The 18,362-nt window shown below is 38.1% G+C and overlaps 3 protein-coding genes across 3 annotated transcripts in view; 2 read left to right on the top strand and 1 right to left on the bottom strand.

Annotated features, from left to right (window-relative positions):
* The window catches only part of adam11 (ADAM metallopeptidase domain 11), a 29,309-nt gene extending 27,600 nt beyond the window's left edge, over positions 1–1,709 (top strand). Inside the window, 1 exon segment of the mRNA XM_032503079.1 lies at positions 1,393–1,709. Coding sequence (XP_032358970.1) covers positions 1,393–1,432 — 40 coding nt within the window. The 3' untranslated portion in view covers positions 1,433–1,709.
* Positions 1,710–5,471: 3,762 nt separating this feature from the next.
* Positions 5,472–9,389, bottom strand: LOC116671678 (endoplasmic reticulum protein SC65). Its single transcript, XM_032503078.1, has 7 exons — positions 8,317–9,389; positions 7,842–7,991; positions 7,510–7,681; positions 6,749–6,877; positions 6,513–6,658; positions 6,009–6,092; positions 5,472–5,832 (listed from the first exon to the last, which is right to left on the bottom strand). Exons 1-7 carry the CDS (start codon positions 8,776–8,778, stop codon positions 5,686–5,688), a joined length of 1,290 nt encoding a protein of 429 aa, XP_032358969.1. The 5' UTR covers positions 8,779–9,389; the 3' UTR covers positions 5,472–5,685.
* Positions 9,390–9,727: 338 nt separating this feature from the next.
* Positions 9,728–16,080, top strand: fkbp10b (FKBP prolyl isomerase 10b). Its single transcript, XM_032503077.1, has 10 exons — positions 9,728–10,132; positions 10,469–10,614; positions 11,491–11,680; positions 11,921–12,066; positions 12,807–12,996; positions 13,286–13,431; positions 14,308–14,497; positions 14,590–14,732; positions 14,898–15,061; positions 15,543–16,080. Exons 1-10 carry the CDS (start codon positions 9,936–9,938, stop codon positions 15,735–15,737), a joined length of 1,707 nt encoding a protein of 568 aa, XP_032358968.1. The 5' UTR covers positions 9,728–9,935; the 3' UTR covers positions 15,738–16,080.
* Positions 16,081–18,362: the final 2,282 nt, after the last annotated feature.

Here is an 18,362-nt window from a genome sequence, read left to right as displayed (position 1 = left end):
TCTGGGCATTTAAAACCTTAAGATTGACATCACATGGTCTTTCCAGACGATGATTGAGAACAATCCATGACACTGTCAGGTCTCAGCTTTCTAAAGGGGGCCGTGCATGCTAGAAACTCTGCAGGGTGCCCAAACTTTTGCAGACGTTATTTTGAAAGTGTAACTGATGGAAATAAAATCTTAATTTTTGTGACATATTATACGAATGTCTTATCTATCATTTGATGCATTTTGGAGATTTTCCCATCTTTTTTTGGCTTCTTTATGCACATTAATACAATTTTTTACCTGGGGTGCCCAAACTTTCGAGACCCATTGTACAAACCCTCATTAGTCCATTTGGCCAGTAAGCTCCTTGATGGCATTCCCATCATGGCATGAGATGATTGGCCCCTTTGCTATCTCTTTTATATTGATTAGCTGAAAACTGTTTAGACTAGACTTCATCAACTGAATTGGTATCATTTATAATGAGCTAAATGATCTTTGCTGGCATTTTATGATTCAAACGATTCATTTATTTATAAAGAAGATCAGCAGATTCGTCAGTAATGAAAACAATGGTTAGTTTCAGCCAAATTCAAGTATTTTCTCAACCAAAATGCCAACCAGTTTTTGGCTCCAGCTCCTCTGTGATAATTTTCTGATTTTCTTTTTTTATATCATTGTGAATTAAATATTTTTTGGGTTTTAGACAGACGTCACTTTGATCTCTGGAAAAACTGTTACGAGTATTACCAGTACTCTCTATTTCTTGACATTTTATAGACTCAAATAGGCTACAGTTGCTACTGTTGGTGGTGGAGTTGCATTGTGGGTAATGTGGACGCCAGGGTTTGACAAGGAACAGCAATACGTTGCATAATAAGACAATCTTAATCTGTCCCTCTTGACTCTGACAGTGCAGACACAGGAGTGCAGTGATGCAGATTTCCTACAAACCCAAATTAAAATACAAAAAGATTATCACGCGCTTTCCACGTTCCCCTCTGCATTACTGGATCTTCTTTCTGCAGTTTGCTTTCTTCACTCTACACTGCTGCCTTGCCTCATGTTAGCTTTGCTGTGGCATGCCTGCAGAATGCAAAGAAACTAAAAAAGACTTGTCTGCAACTAAAATCTTTTTCCTTAATCTCATGACTATGTAAAATCTGCCTGGATACTGCAGTAAGTTGCTTGGTAGTAGAGTTTCTAGATAACAAAAGATGCAGGTGTTTCATAAGCCTCTTTAATGCGTTGCTTTTAAGGCCTTGGGCTCATTGCATGTTTTTGTTTTCTGTCACTCTGCTTCTTGCGCATAAACAACAGTTGATGGTCTCACCTGTCTTTCTACTTCACTTGTCACTTTTTGTCTGCTCTCTCCATCTTGTTCCTGCCTCACTGCGGATCCAGAAACATCCGAAGAGGAAGGTACGAGCCTGCCTTTCAGTGATGATCCTGAAAATGTTATCACCTTGAATCACTGTTCATTATGTCAACAGAATGCCATCTGTTTTATAAGAATTCTCCGCTGAGCACCTTAAAGATATTTCTAAGCCCACACACACATTTATCCGTCACCTGCTTTATGGCCTTTTTTCATCTTTCAAACGTTTTATATATAATGTTAATGTGTAAAGGGACACGTTTATAGCATGAAGCAATGCCACATACCACAGCATTTATATAGCATATGCTAGTTTGCAATACTCCTCCATAGATAGGCCTTTACAATACACAATTAGTCAATCATGATTTTTGAATTTTATTTTAGAAAAATAACTTTATATTCTAAAATCCTTGTTTCATTATTATTTGTACTGCATGTCCTATCATTAACTTGGCTGCCATTTATAGAATATAGCTGCAGTGTTGACTTTGTAATATCCATTTCATAAGACTTTCAATAATAAAACGCTTTAAGTTTTTGTTTTTTGTTTATTTTTGTTATGATCTGTCTGCATCACAGCTGCAAAGACTAGTCAATTAGTCAATCAAAAGAAAAATAGTCTGCAACTATTTTGCTAATTAATTCATTGTTAAGGTCATTTTTTGTCAAACATTTGATGGTTCCAGATTCTCAAATGTAAGAATTCTCTATGTCCAACTCTAGGAAAATGGTGATGGAACTTTTATTTTGAGTTTTTTATTGTTTTATGAACCAAACAAGTAATTATAAAAAGAAACATTCATTGCAGCCCTACGGAAGAGGATTACGGCCACTGGTGAAACATTTATGTGAGTTCTGACTTTAATCTCAGAATTCTGAGAAAAAAAATCAGAATTCTGAGATTAAAGTCAGAATTCTGACTTTTTTCTCTGAGATTAAAGTCAGAATTTTGACTTTATTCTCAGAATTCTAACTTTATTCTCAGAATTTAAAAAAGTCAGAATTCAGAGAAAAAAGTCAGAATTCAGAGAAAGAAGTCAGAAATCTGACTTTAATCTCAGAATTCTGAGAAAAACTGTTAGAATTCTGAGAATAAAGTTGGAACTCACATACATTTTTCACCAGTGGCCGTAATCCTCTTCCATACAGCCCTGATCAGTCTTTTCCATGTTTTAATACAGCTTAGCCACTTATCTATTCTGTCCGATTCCTCAATATTTCTCTTTTCATCTTTCCCCTTCTTATCTCCTCATCTTTTTTCTCCTCTACATTTCTCTTCATTTCCAGATCCTCGGGTTGAGTCGTATCTCTTTGCTGTCCTGTCTTCCTTACACTGTGTCCAGTCCATTCTGAGGAGACAAAACAAAGATGTCTTGCACTTCCGATCCTTTCGTCTTTTCCGGTTTCCTTTTCTGATTTTAATAACACTGTTTGTATTCACCTCTTGGAAAGACTAATTATTATTTTTTAAACACATTCCTACCAGATCTGAAAGACTGTCTGAGATTGTCAGGTTGAGATTATTATTTTTTTGCTTCATTTATGTCCTTGCAGGACTTACACACACAGCCCTTGACTTAAGTGTGTTTACTCAACCTTTCGGTTTTCTTGTCCCTTCCATTGGTTACAGCTGATCTTCTGCCATATGGACATAACTTAACCCCTTTAAGTGATTTCATGGAAGAAGGCTATGTTCTTTTCCTAGTTTGGACTTTCTTGGGAAGTGTTCTGTTTTAAAACATATTTAACCTCATGGAGAACACACACCTCCTCTCAGTGGTGTGACTTAAACTGCAATAGAAGTGTATAAATCACCAAATAGTGAATGTTGACATTTTATTTGTCTAATTGAGGATTATTCTTTACATTTACATTCCACAGTAATAGTCACACTTTCTCCTATTATGCTGCCTTTCATTATCAAACAGTAATCCATACTAATTTAATGCTTCTACATAATATGCATTAATGTATGAATGTATAGCTCAGGCCTGCAAGGAAGCTAGTTGTGTGTCTGTGTCGATGACATCCAAGTACTTTTCAGTACTACACACCGAATGTTTTTATTCCGCTGTATGATAATACCACATGCAACTAATATGCATACAAGTATGCTGAACATGGGTGCTGATGTACATAGTGTATAATAAGGTTGACTCATTTAGACAGCAGTGACTCACTGCCGCTCTGAATGGAAGCACAAGTCTGGAGAGAAAAGACTCTTTCAACCTCTCAGCGTAAAAACTGCTCATTTTTGAAGATTTAATTGGCTAAAGACGATTTTAATCTTTGCAGTTTAGGGAAGTTTGAGCACCTCTTGGTTTCTAAAATACTAGAATGCCTGATCATTTGGGCTACAAGAGAAAAATGTGCTTGTGTTGTATATTCCGTATATGCCTCAAAGAGATTTTCAAGCTGCGGAATTATGACACAGATATCCAAACTCAGATTTAACACAGGATATCCTTCAATGACACACATCCATATACATTATAATTTGGCTTCTATGTGCTCAGTCAGGCTGAGGTAATAGTAGAAATGTCAATCTCAAATGTGCTTCATCTTTAAATGGTGTCAGATAATTCATTTCTGACTGAACAGATCCATATGATAAGCAATAAATTTGCTCATTTAAAAAATGTGTTAGAAGAATTTTCTCCCTTTACAATGAAAAGTTGTATTCCGCAGCTTTCATGCGCATCACTCACTCCATTTATCCTCTCTGGACATCTGAGAGTCTAAAATCTTAAAGGTTTAGAAGATGTCCTCCTGTGAGTGGTATTACCGTATGTACAAAGACTGCTTGTGAAGCTTGGTTTCACGAAATAATTATAAAGAACTGCACAATAGCACAGGTGCCGCAAGAGATGACCCAAGTTACACTGCCAATGAACCTGCAGTAGCATTAAGGGAATACGTCGACATTTTCTCTGCCTCTAAAACAATGAAAAAAAAAAGCTTTGACATTCCTAATTGACAAAGAAGATGCTTAAAACAGGCAAATTGTCTTATTTAAAATGTCAATGTGCATCCCTTTTAATGTTCTTAATTCCGTTACATGCTGAATGAAATCTAATGCTCAAGGACAGACTTGGCTGAAAGCTCAGGTCAAACTGTGTTTACCGCCACATTGCAGTTGAACTTATCAAAGGATTTTGGCCCCATTCACACATGGAAGTCAACATTGTTTAGTCTCACTGGAAGGTAACCAGTATTAGCTTATAATGTAAATACTCTTATTGTTGTATATTAAATTACATATTAAAACATATCTGAATAACCATGACTGTGTGTTCCATTGGACGTGTGTCTGTTTTATAAATCAAGTAAAAAAATAAATAAAATGGTAGTTATGCAGGATGCTTGTTGTGGAAACACTGTTTTACTATCTGGATAGCAGTTTATATCTTTTAGCTCTGCTTAACCTCAGCCTGTTAGCATTGCCACTGTGTGCATGTTGCCAGCCTAGCATTAGCATTTAGCTCAACGCATCGCTGTGACTCAGTACAGCCTTGCAGAGCTGCTGGCAAAGACTCTTTAATTTTTTTTCATGTTCAGTTAACTGAACACACAAGTTGCGCCTAAAGGTTTTGTACATCTGCTGTTAAAATTGCTCATGAACATTTTCCAAGAAACTCACAATACTGTAATAGTTCCATTAACATGTTAAATATAACCCTGATTAACACTTAAAAATAATTACGGTAATGTCACAGTTTACCACTAAAATTGACAGCATTTTCCATTGTCAAAAATGTTGTTACTGGTCTAGCGAAGTTATAACATATTCACAAACTTCACTATTGGTCGAGGCCACACCCCCACCCTCCACCTCCCATTCACACCCCATTCCCACATGGAAGTCAACATCGTTAAGTCTCACAGGATTACTAGTTTTTAAAGATAAATTTTAGTAAATACAATGCTTCTAATAATTGTGAAAAATTTTGTTTTGAAATTTGCCAAGTAATCTACCTTTTATTTGTGTGTGTGTGTATATAGGTTATTCACTCATCTGTATGGTAATGTACAGTATTTTACTCCAGCTGATATAAATTTTCCATTTGTGAACTTGTTGATTTGTTACACCCTCGAGCACGTGTGAAAACAGTTATAGACTTTCTTTTATTTCTTAAAAACACAGATACAAATGAGAATAAATCATCCAAACTGTGAGGACAGATTAGCACATAAAACGTAATCTTAAAAAAAACAGCATTTCTTTTTGTGGGTATTTTAATCTCTAAAATGACTGACTGACTGACTAATGATCACACTGACATTTTCCAATCAGCTGTAATCCCTCTCAGGTCTCTTCAGATATCTGACTCCCCAGCATCTCCTTTGCCCTTTGGCTGCCTCCAGTCAGCGTAGAAGGATTCCTCGTAGTCTCCCATTTCTTCAAACTCGACATCGGGAGACTCCGGGGCAAAAAGTGCAGCTTCCTCTGTCCCAAAAAAATCCTGAGTAAAAAGAGTTTTCTTTAAGTTTGCTTTTTTTACAACATTTGGCTGACAAACCTTTTGTCTTCTTGGCCTAAAGAATAGCAGCGCTAGTTAAAGTCATTCAAAGGTTTTTTTCCCCTTCATTTTTGGGAAATTACATGCACTTTTTAAAAGTAATGTAGTTTTCCTCTTACCTCGTCATCCAACTCTAAGTACTTCTTTGCCGATAGAAGCATCTGCTTTTGAGTGACGGTGTGGTTGTAATGTTTGAGAGCTTCCTGTTTAAACGGAGACACATCATAAACACACGACAAGAGTATGAGAACAACAAACTCACATTCAGTGATTGTCCCAGCTGCTGCTTCAAAGTAGCAGAGAACAAATGTTTAAAATTAGTGGCCTTCAGCAGGCACAGCAGTTTATTCATTTAGTACTGTTAAACAGTTAGGTTGAACTTACCATTTGTCTTCTAATTTAACAGTTTAAGTTTTTATCTCTGCTATGTTCTTGCTGTGGCAGTGTTACTATAGTACAAATGGCAAGCGAAGGCAAACTGTCTGTGGTTACTTAGCTTGCTTTTTTGGGTGGGGTTAAAAAATTATAAGTTCCTGTTTTGAGAGTTATTTTGTTCACATAAAACTCTTGGCTTAAATACAAAATCAGGAGCGGTTGAGTTAGACCGTGATATTTCCTCTCACCATCCTGGGTGTGAAGTGGTTGTGCTGAAGGCCGCACTGTTCACTGTGGGCTTTATAATACAGCAGGTTCTGCTTCATGACCTGGTCCTCGGGTTCAAACAGGAAGTAGCTGTAGACACAGGGCAACGCACTGTGGCCATCGTTTACTGGTCAGAAAAACACAGCGGATACTCAGATGAGTGTTTATCATTCAAGAGCGGTGATGGAAAGCTCACTTGCAGTAGTTGTAAACTTACACTTATAATAGGCATACTGGAGGTAGTGGTAAACAGTGGCCACAAATTTCTCCACAAAATAACCCCCAATGTTAGGCAGCAAGTTTTCTTCACACTTCAGCTTACATTGTAATATGTCAACAGAAACCTCTGTGGAAAAGAAGAGCAGAGATTATCTATTATTTAGTAATACAATGAAACCAGAGAAAGGGGTGGAAGTATTCAGACCCTTTACTTAAGTAAAAAAAAAAGTAAATGTTCTGTTTTTAAAATCATACCTAAATAAAAATACTAATTTTTCCAAAAGAAATAGCCCCTGTAACTGATATGTTAGTATGTATCAGGTGAAGCTAGTTTTATTTACTACATAGTTTAGTTCTGTGGTTGCCAATATAGGGGTCGTGTCCCTCCAAAGGATCACAAGACAAATCTGAGGAATTGTTAGACAGTTTTTATTAGAGAGGAAAGAAGAAAAACAACTGACATCTGAAACATGACAATGGGAACCCAACTAGATGCTTTACTCTTGTAAGGACTCTAATGCCAAAAAGGTAGGGAACCACTGGTTTAATCTATAACAATATGTTGTATTTTATATGCTTGTTATGTCTTTTTGTGTTAAATAGTAACTAATGCTGACAGACAAAGGAAGTGTGGGTTAGAAAAGTAAAATATTTTCCTTCCAATTGTTAAAGTTTTCATCTTAAATCCAGTTTTGCTCTCTCTTGCTCTCAGAAGTGGTTTCTATTCATTTTTATACAGTTCAAATACAGCATACTAACCTGCTATGACTGCATAGAAGTCACTGTGTGGTGGAAGTTGACAGATCCCTTCACAGTCTGCCTGACAGAGATCATACTCCTGGAGGTAGAGCCTCAGAGCTTCCTCCATGTGTTCAACACTGCTGCTGTATTCACCTGAATTGATGAGTTTCACTCCTCTCAGAAAGGAGGCCTAGAAAGGACATTATTGATCCAGTTTTTCACTTCAGAAGCTGAGATGGGAAGATTTTTAATGCTGTTAAGTCAGTGTTAAACTGTGTAACTCCATTATGCTGTGTATACTCAACAGAACAGTTTTTTTTAATGAAGGACCGAGGCTAGGTTGTCTGCACCTCATATGGCTGTTCCTCGTGGTCAGTGAGGTAACCACTCAGGTCGTACTGGCTCTTGTACTTCTCCATCAGCTGGCTCATCTCCTGGTCTTCTGGGTTCTTCTGGAGGTAGGTGTAGGCACATGGGACAGCCCTCTGCAGGTCATTCAACTGAAGGAAAAACACTGATTTTGTTTCTCTTAAACTGGGTATGATACTAGAAGTTAACTGTGAAATATAAAAGCCAAGACTATCAAGTTAGTTCATTCTAATAAACCTAATAAACCTGTATTAATGGTTATTTCGGGGCACTTTGCCTTTGCTAGTTTTAAGTATAGATGGACTGGAAAAAGACAAAGTGATCATAACCGCCCTGAGCCAGTAAATATTATGTACATTGGGTTAATTTATTCTTGCAAAGATGATTCAATCAATTTTGTTTAAAAACGTCCTTTAAGGTTGAACATCTTTCAGGGATGCGACATGTGTGTCTCACCCTGGCGTATGCAAAGTGCAGGTGTCTGTAGGGAGATCTTCTGCTGAAATCCTCCAAGATCTCTCTGCCGGGAGGATGGAGCTGCAGCGCGGGGAAATGAGCTCTGCACTTCTTCTGACAGGACGCTGTCATCATAACGTGCCAGTAGAAGTGGAGGTCCCGGCTTTCTGTAAAGGACGGTTCTTCGCGTTTGCTACTATCGCAGTGCAGCATGCAGTATCTTACACTCTCTTTAAGAAGCCGGTGCAAACGCAAACTCAATTCCAAATGCGTGATCGACTCCGTCCACTTCTCTGCTGCGTAATTGTCTAAAGCCAATCCATACGCAGTGGCGAGGGGCATGAGCTCCTCTTTGGGGAAATTTCTGAAATTGTAGTTTTCATATTGCGCGGCTGTCATAAAGACTAAGGTCAAACAAAGCGACGTCAACAAAGCGTCTCCTTTAGCGCAAAATGCAATCATGATAAGATGAAATGCCACATAGTCTGCTTCGTCGGTCTGCTCCTGTTGGTTTCCTGTGTCTGTGTGGTGGTCTGCTGAAGTGCTTAGGGGTCTGTGGGAATTCCGGGATTAGGCCTTTCCGAGGCTACTGCCTCAGGTTTCTACAGCTGACACACACTGCTCTGTTTCTATGTTTGGCACAAGAAGCGAGCGTAAAAGTGACCGCTTGTGCGCATTGTCCTATTTGTTCTGGTGATTGCTCACGAATGCAGGTTCACTTTCAACAAATATAATTATTAAAACATCAGATGAGATAAACCTAAGTCCCATCGTTAGGAATGATTTCTATCGGGTTTTATTATTAATAATATATTACGTGTTCTGTGTAATGTAACGGATTAGAGGCTTATTTTTGTCTTTTAGCAGTTCTTGTTGTGCCCACAAATAGTTTGGGTTATTCTTGACATGGATGCTTGACAGGATGCAAATTCCCTCGCAGAATGGACTTTATAATACTCTTCGTCGCGACTTGCTCTTCTATTTCAGAAATCTTCACGGCATTAATGGAAAAGCTGAAACTTTGGGGGCTATCTTGGGCCACTTTACGGCTCCGAGAGGCTGATCCAGAGAGGCGGGTCTCTTTGTGATCTACAAAAAGTGATGAAGAGTCAAGACTCCCATAACGATCGGCGACTTTGTTTTCAAAATAAAAGTGGAAAATGGGCAATTTTTAAATAAAGAACAAAAAAACAAATCCAGTCATAATTTTCGACCTCAAAATAGGCCTGCGTTAAAAAAAAGATTACATACACATATTATGTATTAGAAATAGGATTTGAATTAAAACTGCAAAAAAGACGTTTTGAATAGTTCTGTTCAATTCCTTTTATTGGGATTTTATTTTATTTTTTTCAAAGGAAGTAGTACTCCTGCGTATTGTGGTTAACTCGACGGAGGCGCTTCCCATTTCCAACTCCGACATTCCTTCCCTCTGGTAAAAAGTCCTCACTGCAGCCTGGAGATTGTCCACGTTTACAGCATTCAGACACCGCTGCCCTGATCCACATCTGCAGCCTCGGCCCTCTGCGAAAAGAGCGCAGACAACTCTAGGCCTTACGTTTATCTATTTTGTGGCTTTTCTTATTGTTTGTTGTTTTGAATCCTTCTATAATTTAAACATGTTTGCCTGCTGCGTTGTATTTTTCCTCCTCACTACGTGGTCTCCCGTGGAATGTAATCCCAGTCCCGTGTTAGGAGATGTACTCGTGGACAGAGCCTTCATCCCTAAAATCTGTGCGAGAGAAGCGAAAGAGGGAGATTATGTTCGCTATCACTACAACGCCACATTTGTCAACGGGAAAACCTTTGATTCGAGGTAGGCTAAACTAAAACGCATTTGATCTGTAATTCGAAACGCATTTATTTTACTTTTGTTTTCTTTGCTTTCAAAAGTTGGTAATTGTGCTGCGAACGCCATAAAACTCGATGCAGTTAGGGTTGTGTTGGTTCAGAAAAGTAAATAAAAGATTAAATGCATGTAACGTCATCAGTTTGCAATACTTTATTAATATAGGCCTACGTCTATCTACACGCATCTTCTACAAACGTAGTCCTGCGTCCCCCCCCCACCCCCCAGAGCTTACATCCTCTTAAAGTTGACCCACTTCTGACATTTCCTCGGTCTTTGTTAACGTTTTATTTCCCCTCACAGCCATCAGAGAGGAGACGCGAAGGTGGGCCTGCTCGGGGAGGGCCGGCTCATCGCTGGCATTGATAAAGGTCTGCAGGGCATGTGTGTGAATGAGCGCAGAACAATCACTGTCCCGCCCCACCTGGCCTATGGAAGCACCGGTGCAGGTAAATGCAAATTGAATACTGCTTAATACAATCGTTTAACATTAAAAGGATGTTTTTGAACTAACTCGATGGGCACAGCAGTTTTTCTACAGAAATCAGGAGTGAGTATTTAAGTTTTCAGGGGGCCCCTGAACTTCAGGGCCCCCGAAGGCTCTATGTTGTCTATGTGGCAGTTACTTGTCATCCCCCACCCCCCTCCCCTGGCGGTGAGAGTAATTATACAAACACTGTCGATGGGCTAAGGCTGTACTTTAGGCACAGTGTTGTAATGTAATGTTTCCATGTTCACCATTTAAGTTTAGCATGTTATCATAATAAAAAAATGTATTAGCAAAATGTTGGCCTGGTGATGCATCCGAAGTGATCACCAAACCTAACCTCATGGTGGCGCTAGTGTATCACCAGTCAGTAGGCTAAGTCCACTGGGGACCATGAATCCCTGTATCCAAATTTGTGTCAATCCATCCTGTAGATGTTGAGATATTTCACTAATAGGTGAAAAAAGTGACATGCTGGTGATGAAAAGTCAGGTAATCACTAAATTCAACAGACCAACATGCTATGAGCCATGCTGCTGCATGGCTAAAACTGTATTGATATATCGTATTTCAATTATTACCATGTGGATAGCACAATAAGTACCAGCAGGCATGGCTATACCCAGATGTTTGAGTGATCTTTACGGCCATTACAACCATATCCCAACATCATGTTTCAACTGGGGTGGTCATTTACAGAAATAAGACCACTTAAGGTGTAATTTCCCAAGCTTTCACTTAAGGTGGATTTGGATTATAGTGTTGTTTTTCTAAAATGTTCTTAACACTGATGTCTTTGCTGTGTAATAACACACAGTTAATCTAACCATGTTTACAGGCGACGTGGTTCCTCCAGATGCCACCCTGGTATTTGACATCCATCTGTTGGATCTGTGGAACAAAGCCGACCTGGTTGTCACCAAAACCATCACCACTCCCAAAGACTGCCAACGCTCGGTGATGCGCACTGACTTTGTGCGCTACCATTTCAACGGCACTCTGCTCGACGGCACCGTCTTCGACTCCAGGTAAATTATGGCCCGGACGACTGTTGGCGTCCAAAGTGCTCTAACAAAATTCTGACCTTTTAATGAAACAATATAGAGAGTGATGAGCAGTTGTAACCCTAAAAATACTAACTACAGTAAATAAATAAGTCAGCGAAGAGGTTGTTGTTTGAAGCAATTGACAGCTCTTTGTTATGTTTACTGTCATCCAGGTATGTTGTGTGTTTGACTTTACGCTTGTATGAGCCCTACTGTACGTAGCTACACCAGGAAGCAGACCCACAACTCCTTAGTGGGTGAGGGTTGGCTGGTTAAGGGTCTGGATGAAGGCCTGCTGGGCATGTGTGTGGGAGAGATCAGAAATATCGTCATCCCGCCCTTCAAAGCCTACGGAGAGAAAGGATCAGGTAAGCAGAAATAATGGTTACCTAAAAGGGCTAAAGAGAGGCGAGGGTGGATTTAGTGTTCCTGCTTGGCAACCGAACCCTGCTTCTCCAAACACCAGGGAATTAGAGGTCAGAGAAATAAAATAACATTGCAAGGAATCAACAGGCAAATCCCCCAAAATACATCTTATCAATAAAATGCATATACATAGAACATCATTTTACGCCATAGCAATTAAAGCTGCCCTGTGGAATTTTTTTTTATTCCACTAGTAGCGCTATAGAGCAATGCCTTTAGAGGGTGTCAAATCTTACTTACTAACTAAAGTGACAGTAGCACAAATACAGCATAACATATAAATACATTGAAATATCTATGTATTCCGTATTTAGTCAGTTTAGTTACTTTAGCATCTTGTTTTTTTTATTTTTTTTAAATAAACTAAATTTCCATATTTAGCTGTGATTCTAATTTGTTGGTGTGTGTAACTCTAAGCATCCTTTGCTTTCCCCCTGAGGCTCGGCAAAGTACTGAGATGGTCCGAGGTCTAGCGTGGTTACATACTGTACATCCACAGTAGTTTTAGTTACACCTCTCATATCTTTGTGGAGGTCAGTCCTCACTCGTTTTAAAAATAAAGTAATAACTGAACTGTAAGTATCCTTTCTAAGGTAACATAAATAATACATGTCTTTCATGTTGATGTTGCTAAGATGTCGGTTAGTGTGAAGTTTGAAACTCTCAACCCTCTGCTCACCAGGTACAGAGATTCCCTCCCAGGCGACCCTGGTGTTTGACGTCCTCTTGGCTGACATTCATAACCCAAAGGATAACCTCACCATCGAGAACCAGGTGGTGCCGGAGTCGTGCACACGCAAGTCTGTGGTTGGGGATTACGTCCGGTACCACTACAATGGTACCTTCCTGAACGGAGTCACCTTTGACACCAGGTGAGCCCAGGTCACACTGACATCAAGCTGTAACTCAGTTGCCAGTTATATTACAGCCATTTGTAGTGTTCTCTCGATTAAGGAAACCTCGTTGTGGGACTGGTTCTAGTGGCTGCAATTCTGCACCAAGGCTTAATTTTTAAAAAGAGTCTTCAGTTACAGTTTTAGGGGACCACTAAGACCTATATAGGCATCTAAAGACAAACCATGTCGTGGGACCTTTAAGTATAATTCTAATGAAAGCCACATTATTTTTTTTAAATGAAGCTATTCTTGTTACTACCAACAGCTACCAGAGGAACAGCACATACAACACCTACATCGGGATGGGGTACGTGATTGCAGGCATGGACCAGGCCCTGCTGGGAGTCTGCATTGGGGAGAAGCGCAGGGTCATCATCCCTCCACACCTGGCATATGGAGAGGAAGGAGCAGGTGAGTGACTGTAGCTTTATTGCAGCTTGCAGTACGTGGTCTGTCCAAAATAATTAAATTGATTACATTGACACAGTGCTAAGGTTCTGGAAAAATAACCCCTTAAAAAGCAGGAAAAAGTAATTGGATTATGATATTAATATACAAAATTGATTTGACTTTGGGCTCTGGTAATATTGTGATGAACGTTTTTCCACATTTGTCTTGACATTTTATAAGAAATATTGAATAATTAATTTAGAGATTAAATGACAACGATCAAGCCTTGCAATAAGCCTGTTAATCACACTAAACTATGTTAATGTCAGGAAAAGATGATGACATAACCACAATGAGTCGCATACTTTCATGGTCATACTTTAGGTGCATCTCAATATGAACAGAATATGTTTGTATAATTTCATTTATATATTAATAATAGTGTATACTTTATTAATCCCGCAAGGGGAATTTACAGTGTTTTCACTCTGCGGTTATTACACACACATGCTGAGTTCCTCCACATGCACTAAATGGAGAGATGTCAGAGGGAGGGGGCTGCCCATAGAAAGGCACCCCGAGCAGTTGGGGGTTTGGTGCCTTGCTCAATAACACCTTGGCGGTGCCCAGGAAGTAAACAGGCACTCCCCAGCTACCAATCCACTGCCATACTTTGGTCCATATAGGGATTTGAACCGGTGACCCTCCGGTTCCCAACCCAACTCCCTACAGACTGAGCTACTGCCACCCCCAATTCTCAAATCTCAAATCTCAAATCCCAAATCACATTGTGAAATATATAAATATATATATATAGGTTTTTCTTTCTTCAAAATGTTGTATATTAATGTAACACTGAGTTACTACAGATTAAATAATTGTATATGGTCTGTCCAGGTGACGTCATTCCCCCTTCTGCTGTGCTGGTCTTTGACATTCTGGTCATCGACTTCCACAACCCCAACGACACGGTGAACATCCAGATCATCCACAAACCCGAGGCGTGTAACGAGACCACCGCGGTGAACGACCTCGTCCGCTACCACTACAACTGCACCCTGGTGGACGGCACGCCGCTCTTTTCCTCGTGAGTCATCCAGACTTCCCATGTCTTCAACGCTGATATTACATAATCACTTCAGTAATTACTTTATTATGTCCAATCAACCTTCTCCTCAGACACGACTATGAGAGCCTTCAGGATGCAGTGCTGGGCTCGGACAAGGTGATCGATGGGCTGGACGAAGGCTTGCGAGGCATGTGTGTGGGAGAGAAGAGGGTGGTAACGGTGCCACCTCACCTCGGCCACGGAGAAAAAGGAGGTAAGATTTACAATACTCTCAATAACAGTATAGTTTTAATTTATAATAATTTTAGTTCCAAACCCCCTTGAAAGCCTCTTTAAGTCCTGTGCTTTCAAGTTTAAATTTACTAAAATACCAAGAGGTAAAGCAGTTAACGGTGTTTTTTTGCTTTCTATTCGTCAGCTACTGGTGTGCCAGGCAGTGCTGTGTTGGTCTTTGACATTGAACTGGTGAGCTTTGAGAAGGGAGTTCCGCCTGGTTACCTGTTTGTGTGGCTGGAGGATAGCCCTGCAGACCTTTTTGCAGCCCTGGATTTCAACAAGAACAAAGAGGTGCCACAGGAGGAGGTACGTTTGTTGCTGACAGTATTTCCCCCACCCACATTATTTCACATGGCAGATTTTTTTATTTTCATTTCATTTCACAAGAAACTTGTGAAACACCAAAACTTTTTAATTAACACATTTAACCAAATTATTTAATGGAAACTATAGATTTTCTGTGCAAAGAAGTAATCAGATCCTCTCCTTGACTAAAAGTAGCCATATCATAATGTAAAAATATTCCATTTCAACTAAGAGTCCTCCCTGACAACCTTAAATTGGCACTCTGATATCAAAACCATGAGAACCCCTGGTAGTATATAATAAAAGAAGTCAAAGTATAGTAGGACAGGAGGAAGTTCATAATATATTATGCCATAAAAAATAAACTCATCAGTCATAACATTTAAAAATGTTATAGAATGTTATGTCATGTCACAAACGTAATTGTATAGTATGCCATAAAATGATCAATGATGCTCTTTTATCTCTTGACGCATTCTAGTTTGGGGAGTTCATCAAGCTGCAGGTGGCGGAGGGCAAAGGTCGCATAAAGCCCGGACAAATCATGGAGCACGTTATTACCGACATGTTCCACAACCAGGACCGCAACAAAGACGGGGTGATCACGGCTGATGAGCTCAAACTGAAGGTTGATGAGGACAAGGAAAGGGAAGCTGGGAGGCATGAGGAGTTGTAATGAGGACAAATGCTTCTATTCTCTCAGGGATCGACCCCAACACCTTAAAAACAAGCAACGAGAGACTTTTTCCATACATCATCATGGTTTAAAACTTTCTATACCACATTGGACAGTCTTCTTAAACGACAAGAAAATATTGCAAAGGCTATTTTTTGTGGATTTCTGTGTTGTATGATTGTTTGTTTTTTATAGATTTATTTCAAAAATATTTTCAAAACAAGCAAGCACCTTTTATTTGTCCTTGAAAGTCACATGAATTAAACTGTTTGTAAGAAAACGTCTGACATCTGAAATAACTGCACGTGTATTTATGACAAAAAGAGAGGTGCCTATACCAAAACATTTTAACGCTTCACTTTTTGGTGCGAGATGCAGCCAGGAAAAAATCTTAAGGCATAAAAACTATTTCATATTATAGGATCTCATGGAATGTTTTTCCCCCTGACATACTATACTCTTATTATTTTTTTTTAAACTTTTTGACATTCTACACTATGACTTCTTAAAGACTTTCGACATACCATAAATTACTATTTCATAACACTATACAATGACATTTGACAAATTATACTATGACTTTTAAATAAAAAAAATTGACATTCTGGCCTTTTTTCAACTTTTTATACAATGACTTTTAACATTCTTTACGACATACTATGTTATACATTTATAAAAGCATGACATATTTGTACTATGACTTTTTGAATCATTTTGACTTTTTTGACACTATACTAAGACTTTTTGAAACATTTTTTCTCAATGACTTTTTCAAGACTTTCAACATTCTTTACGGACTTTTTTACTTCATGACAATTACTTGTACTTAATCTTACAATTTTTGGACATATTTATACAATAACAAAGACTTTTTGGACATACTATTCTATGAATATTTTTTTGACAAACTGACTTTTTTGATAAATGTCCACATTTTACTGTGACTTTTTTTTGAGATATTACACTACGACTTTTTGACTCTTTTCAACAAATACTTTTTCAACATACTATACTAGGACTTTTACTGACTGACATACTATACTATGATCTTTTTGACTTCTTTCAACATACTATGACTTACTAATTACTTTGTAAATAAACATGCTTTTTACGACTAAACTACGTTTAAACTACTTACTAAAAAAGTAATGTCAAAATAAGTTGTAATATAGTATGGCAAAACAGTCTTAGTACAATACGTTGAAAAAAGTTTTTAAAAAAAAGTCAGTCTAGTATGTCAAAAAAGGTATTTAAAAAGTCATAGTATGTTGAAAAAGTAAAAACGTAACAGTATTGCATATAGAAAAAAGTCATAGTATATTGAAAAAAATAATTTAATTAATACTATAAGTTGAAAGAAGTAAATGTTTAGTATGCAAAAGAAAAGTTGTTAAATATTTTGTCATAAAAATGTACTAAAATGCTTGGATAACATTTCGGAATAAAGTCATAGTATAGTACAGTATGTCACTGTTTCCTGGTTGGTTGGATCTGAATGTCATCAAGGAGGCAGCGTGCCATTTGGCTTGTTTGAGATGAGCTGCGCCACGCCTGTAAAGTGGACGAGAGCAGGCAGCAGCAGTGTTTGTCAGAAAGTGCATAAAGGGCTGTTAATTATTTTACTGTGATGCATTTTCACAGGGGTGAGATATGTCCTATGAATGAAATTGTAATGAATCTAATGATGGTCTGGATTGCTTGATACTTCTGGAATGTTAGACTATACATCATGCCAATCAAGGTGTATATTCAGGCCTGGGCAATTGCATACCCAGATCCTCTCAATAGGAGGCCAGAGAGGCCAGATATCACCAAGAAATGATAAAGCCTTGATAGAAACACATTTTTATGGATGTATAATTGTTGAACATTATTGGTAAAACAAATGCATAGTATAGTATGTTGAAAAAAAAGTCATAAAAAGTCATAGTATAGTATGACAAAAAAGTTATGTTATAGTATGTCAAAAAAATAAAAAAGTCATAGTATTGTCTTTTGAAAAAAGTCAAAAAAAGTTGTAGTATGTCGGGAAAAAAAGTTCAAAGTCATAGCATATATGTTTAAAAAAGTCATAAAAAGTCCTAGCATATAGTATGTCAAAAAAGTCATAGTATAGTATGTTGAAAAAAGTTTTTAAAAAGTCACATTATACTATGTCAAAAACAGTCACAGCATAGCTTGTTGAAAAAAGTCAAAAGTATCTCGAAATGTTGAAAAAGTAAAAAAAAAAAAAAAAAAAGTCATAGTATGTTGAAAAAGTCAAAAAAGTCATATCAAGGTAGTAAAAAAAAAAAGTCATAAAAAAAGTCCTAGTCATAACAAATTCATGGACTAGTATTTCAAAAAAAGTCATGAATACGTCCTAGTAAATATGTTGAAAAAAGTAATTAAAGTCATAGTATAGAGTTGACAAAAGTTGAAAAAAGTCACATTATCTATGTCAAAAAAGTCATAGTATAGTATGTCAAAAAAGTCAAAAAAAGGCATAGTATAGTATGTCAAAAAAGTAAAAAAAGTCATAGTATAGTATGTCAAAAAAGTCAAAAACAGTCATTAGAGTCATAGTATAGTACAGTCCCTGACAAAAGTCTTGTTGCTTGTGTACAAATTGACCTGAAGTGCCGC

Source organism: Etheostoma spectabile, chromosome 21 (genome assembly GCF_008692095.1).
Source record: "Etheostoma spectabile isolate EspeVRDwgs_2016 chromosome 21, UIUC_Espe_1.0, whole genome shotgun sequence".
NCBI classification, from domain to species: Eukaryota; Metazoa; Chordata; class Actinopteri; order Perciformes; family Percidae; genus Etheostoma; species Etheostoma spectabile.
The sequence above is the reverse complement of the archived record's forward strand: the minus strand, read 5'-3'. Positions and strand labels throughout refer to the sequence as shown.

Excerpts from the sequence above, each read along its gene's own strand:
- LOC116671678 (XM_032503078.1), bottom strand. The coding sequence starts at position 8,778 with ATGATTGCATTTTGCGCTAAAGGAGACGCTTTGTTGACGTCGCTTTGT. Across the intron at positions 6,878-7,509 it reads CTTCTATGCAGTCATAGCAG|AGGTTTCTGTTGACATATTA; the intron begins GTTAGTATGCTG and ends TCTTTTCCACAG. Across the intron at positions 6,659-6,748 it reads CCAGTATGCCTATTATAAGT|TAAACGATGGCCACAGTGCG; the intron begins GTAAGTTTACAA and ends TTTTCTGACCAG.
- fkbp10b (XM_032503077.1), top strand. The coding sequence starts at position 9,936 with ATGTTTGCCTGCTGCGTTGTATTTTTCCTCCTCACTACGTGGTCTCCC. Across the intron at positions 10,133-10,468 it reads GGGAAAACCTTTGATTCGAG|CCATCAGAGAGGAGACGCGA; the intron begins GTAGGCTAAACT and ends TTCCCCTCACAG. Across the intron at positions 13,432-14,307 it reads ATATGGAGAGGAAGGAGCAG|GTGACGTCATTCCCCCTTCT; the intron begins GTGAGTGACTGT and ends TGGTCTGTCCAG.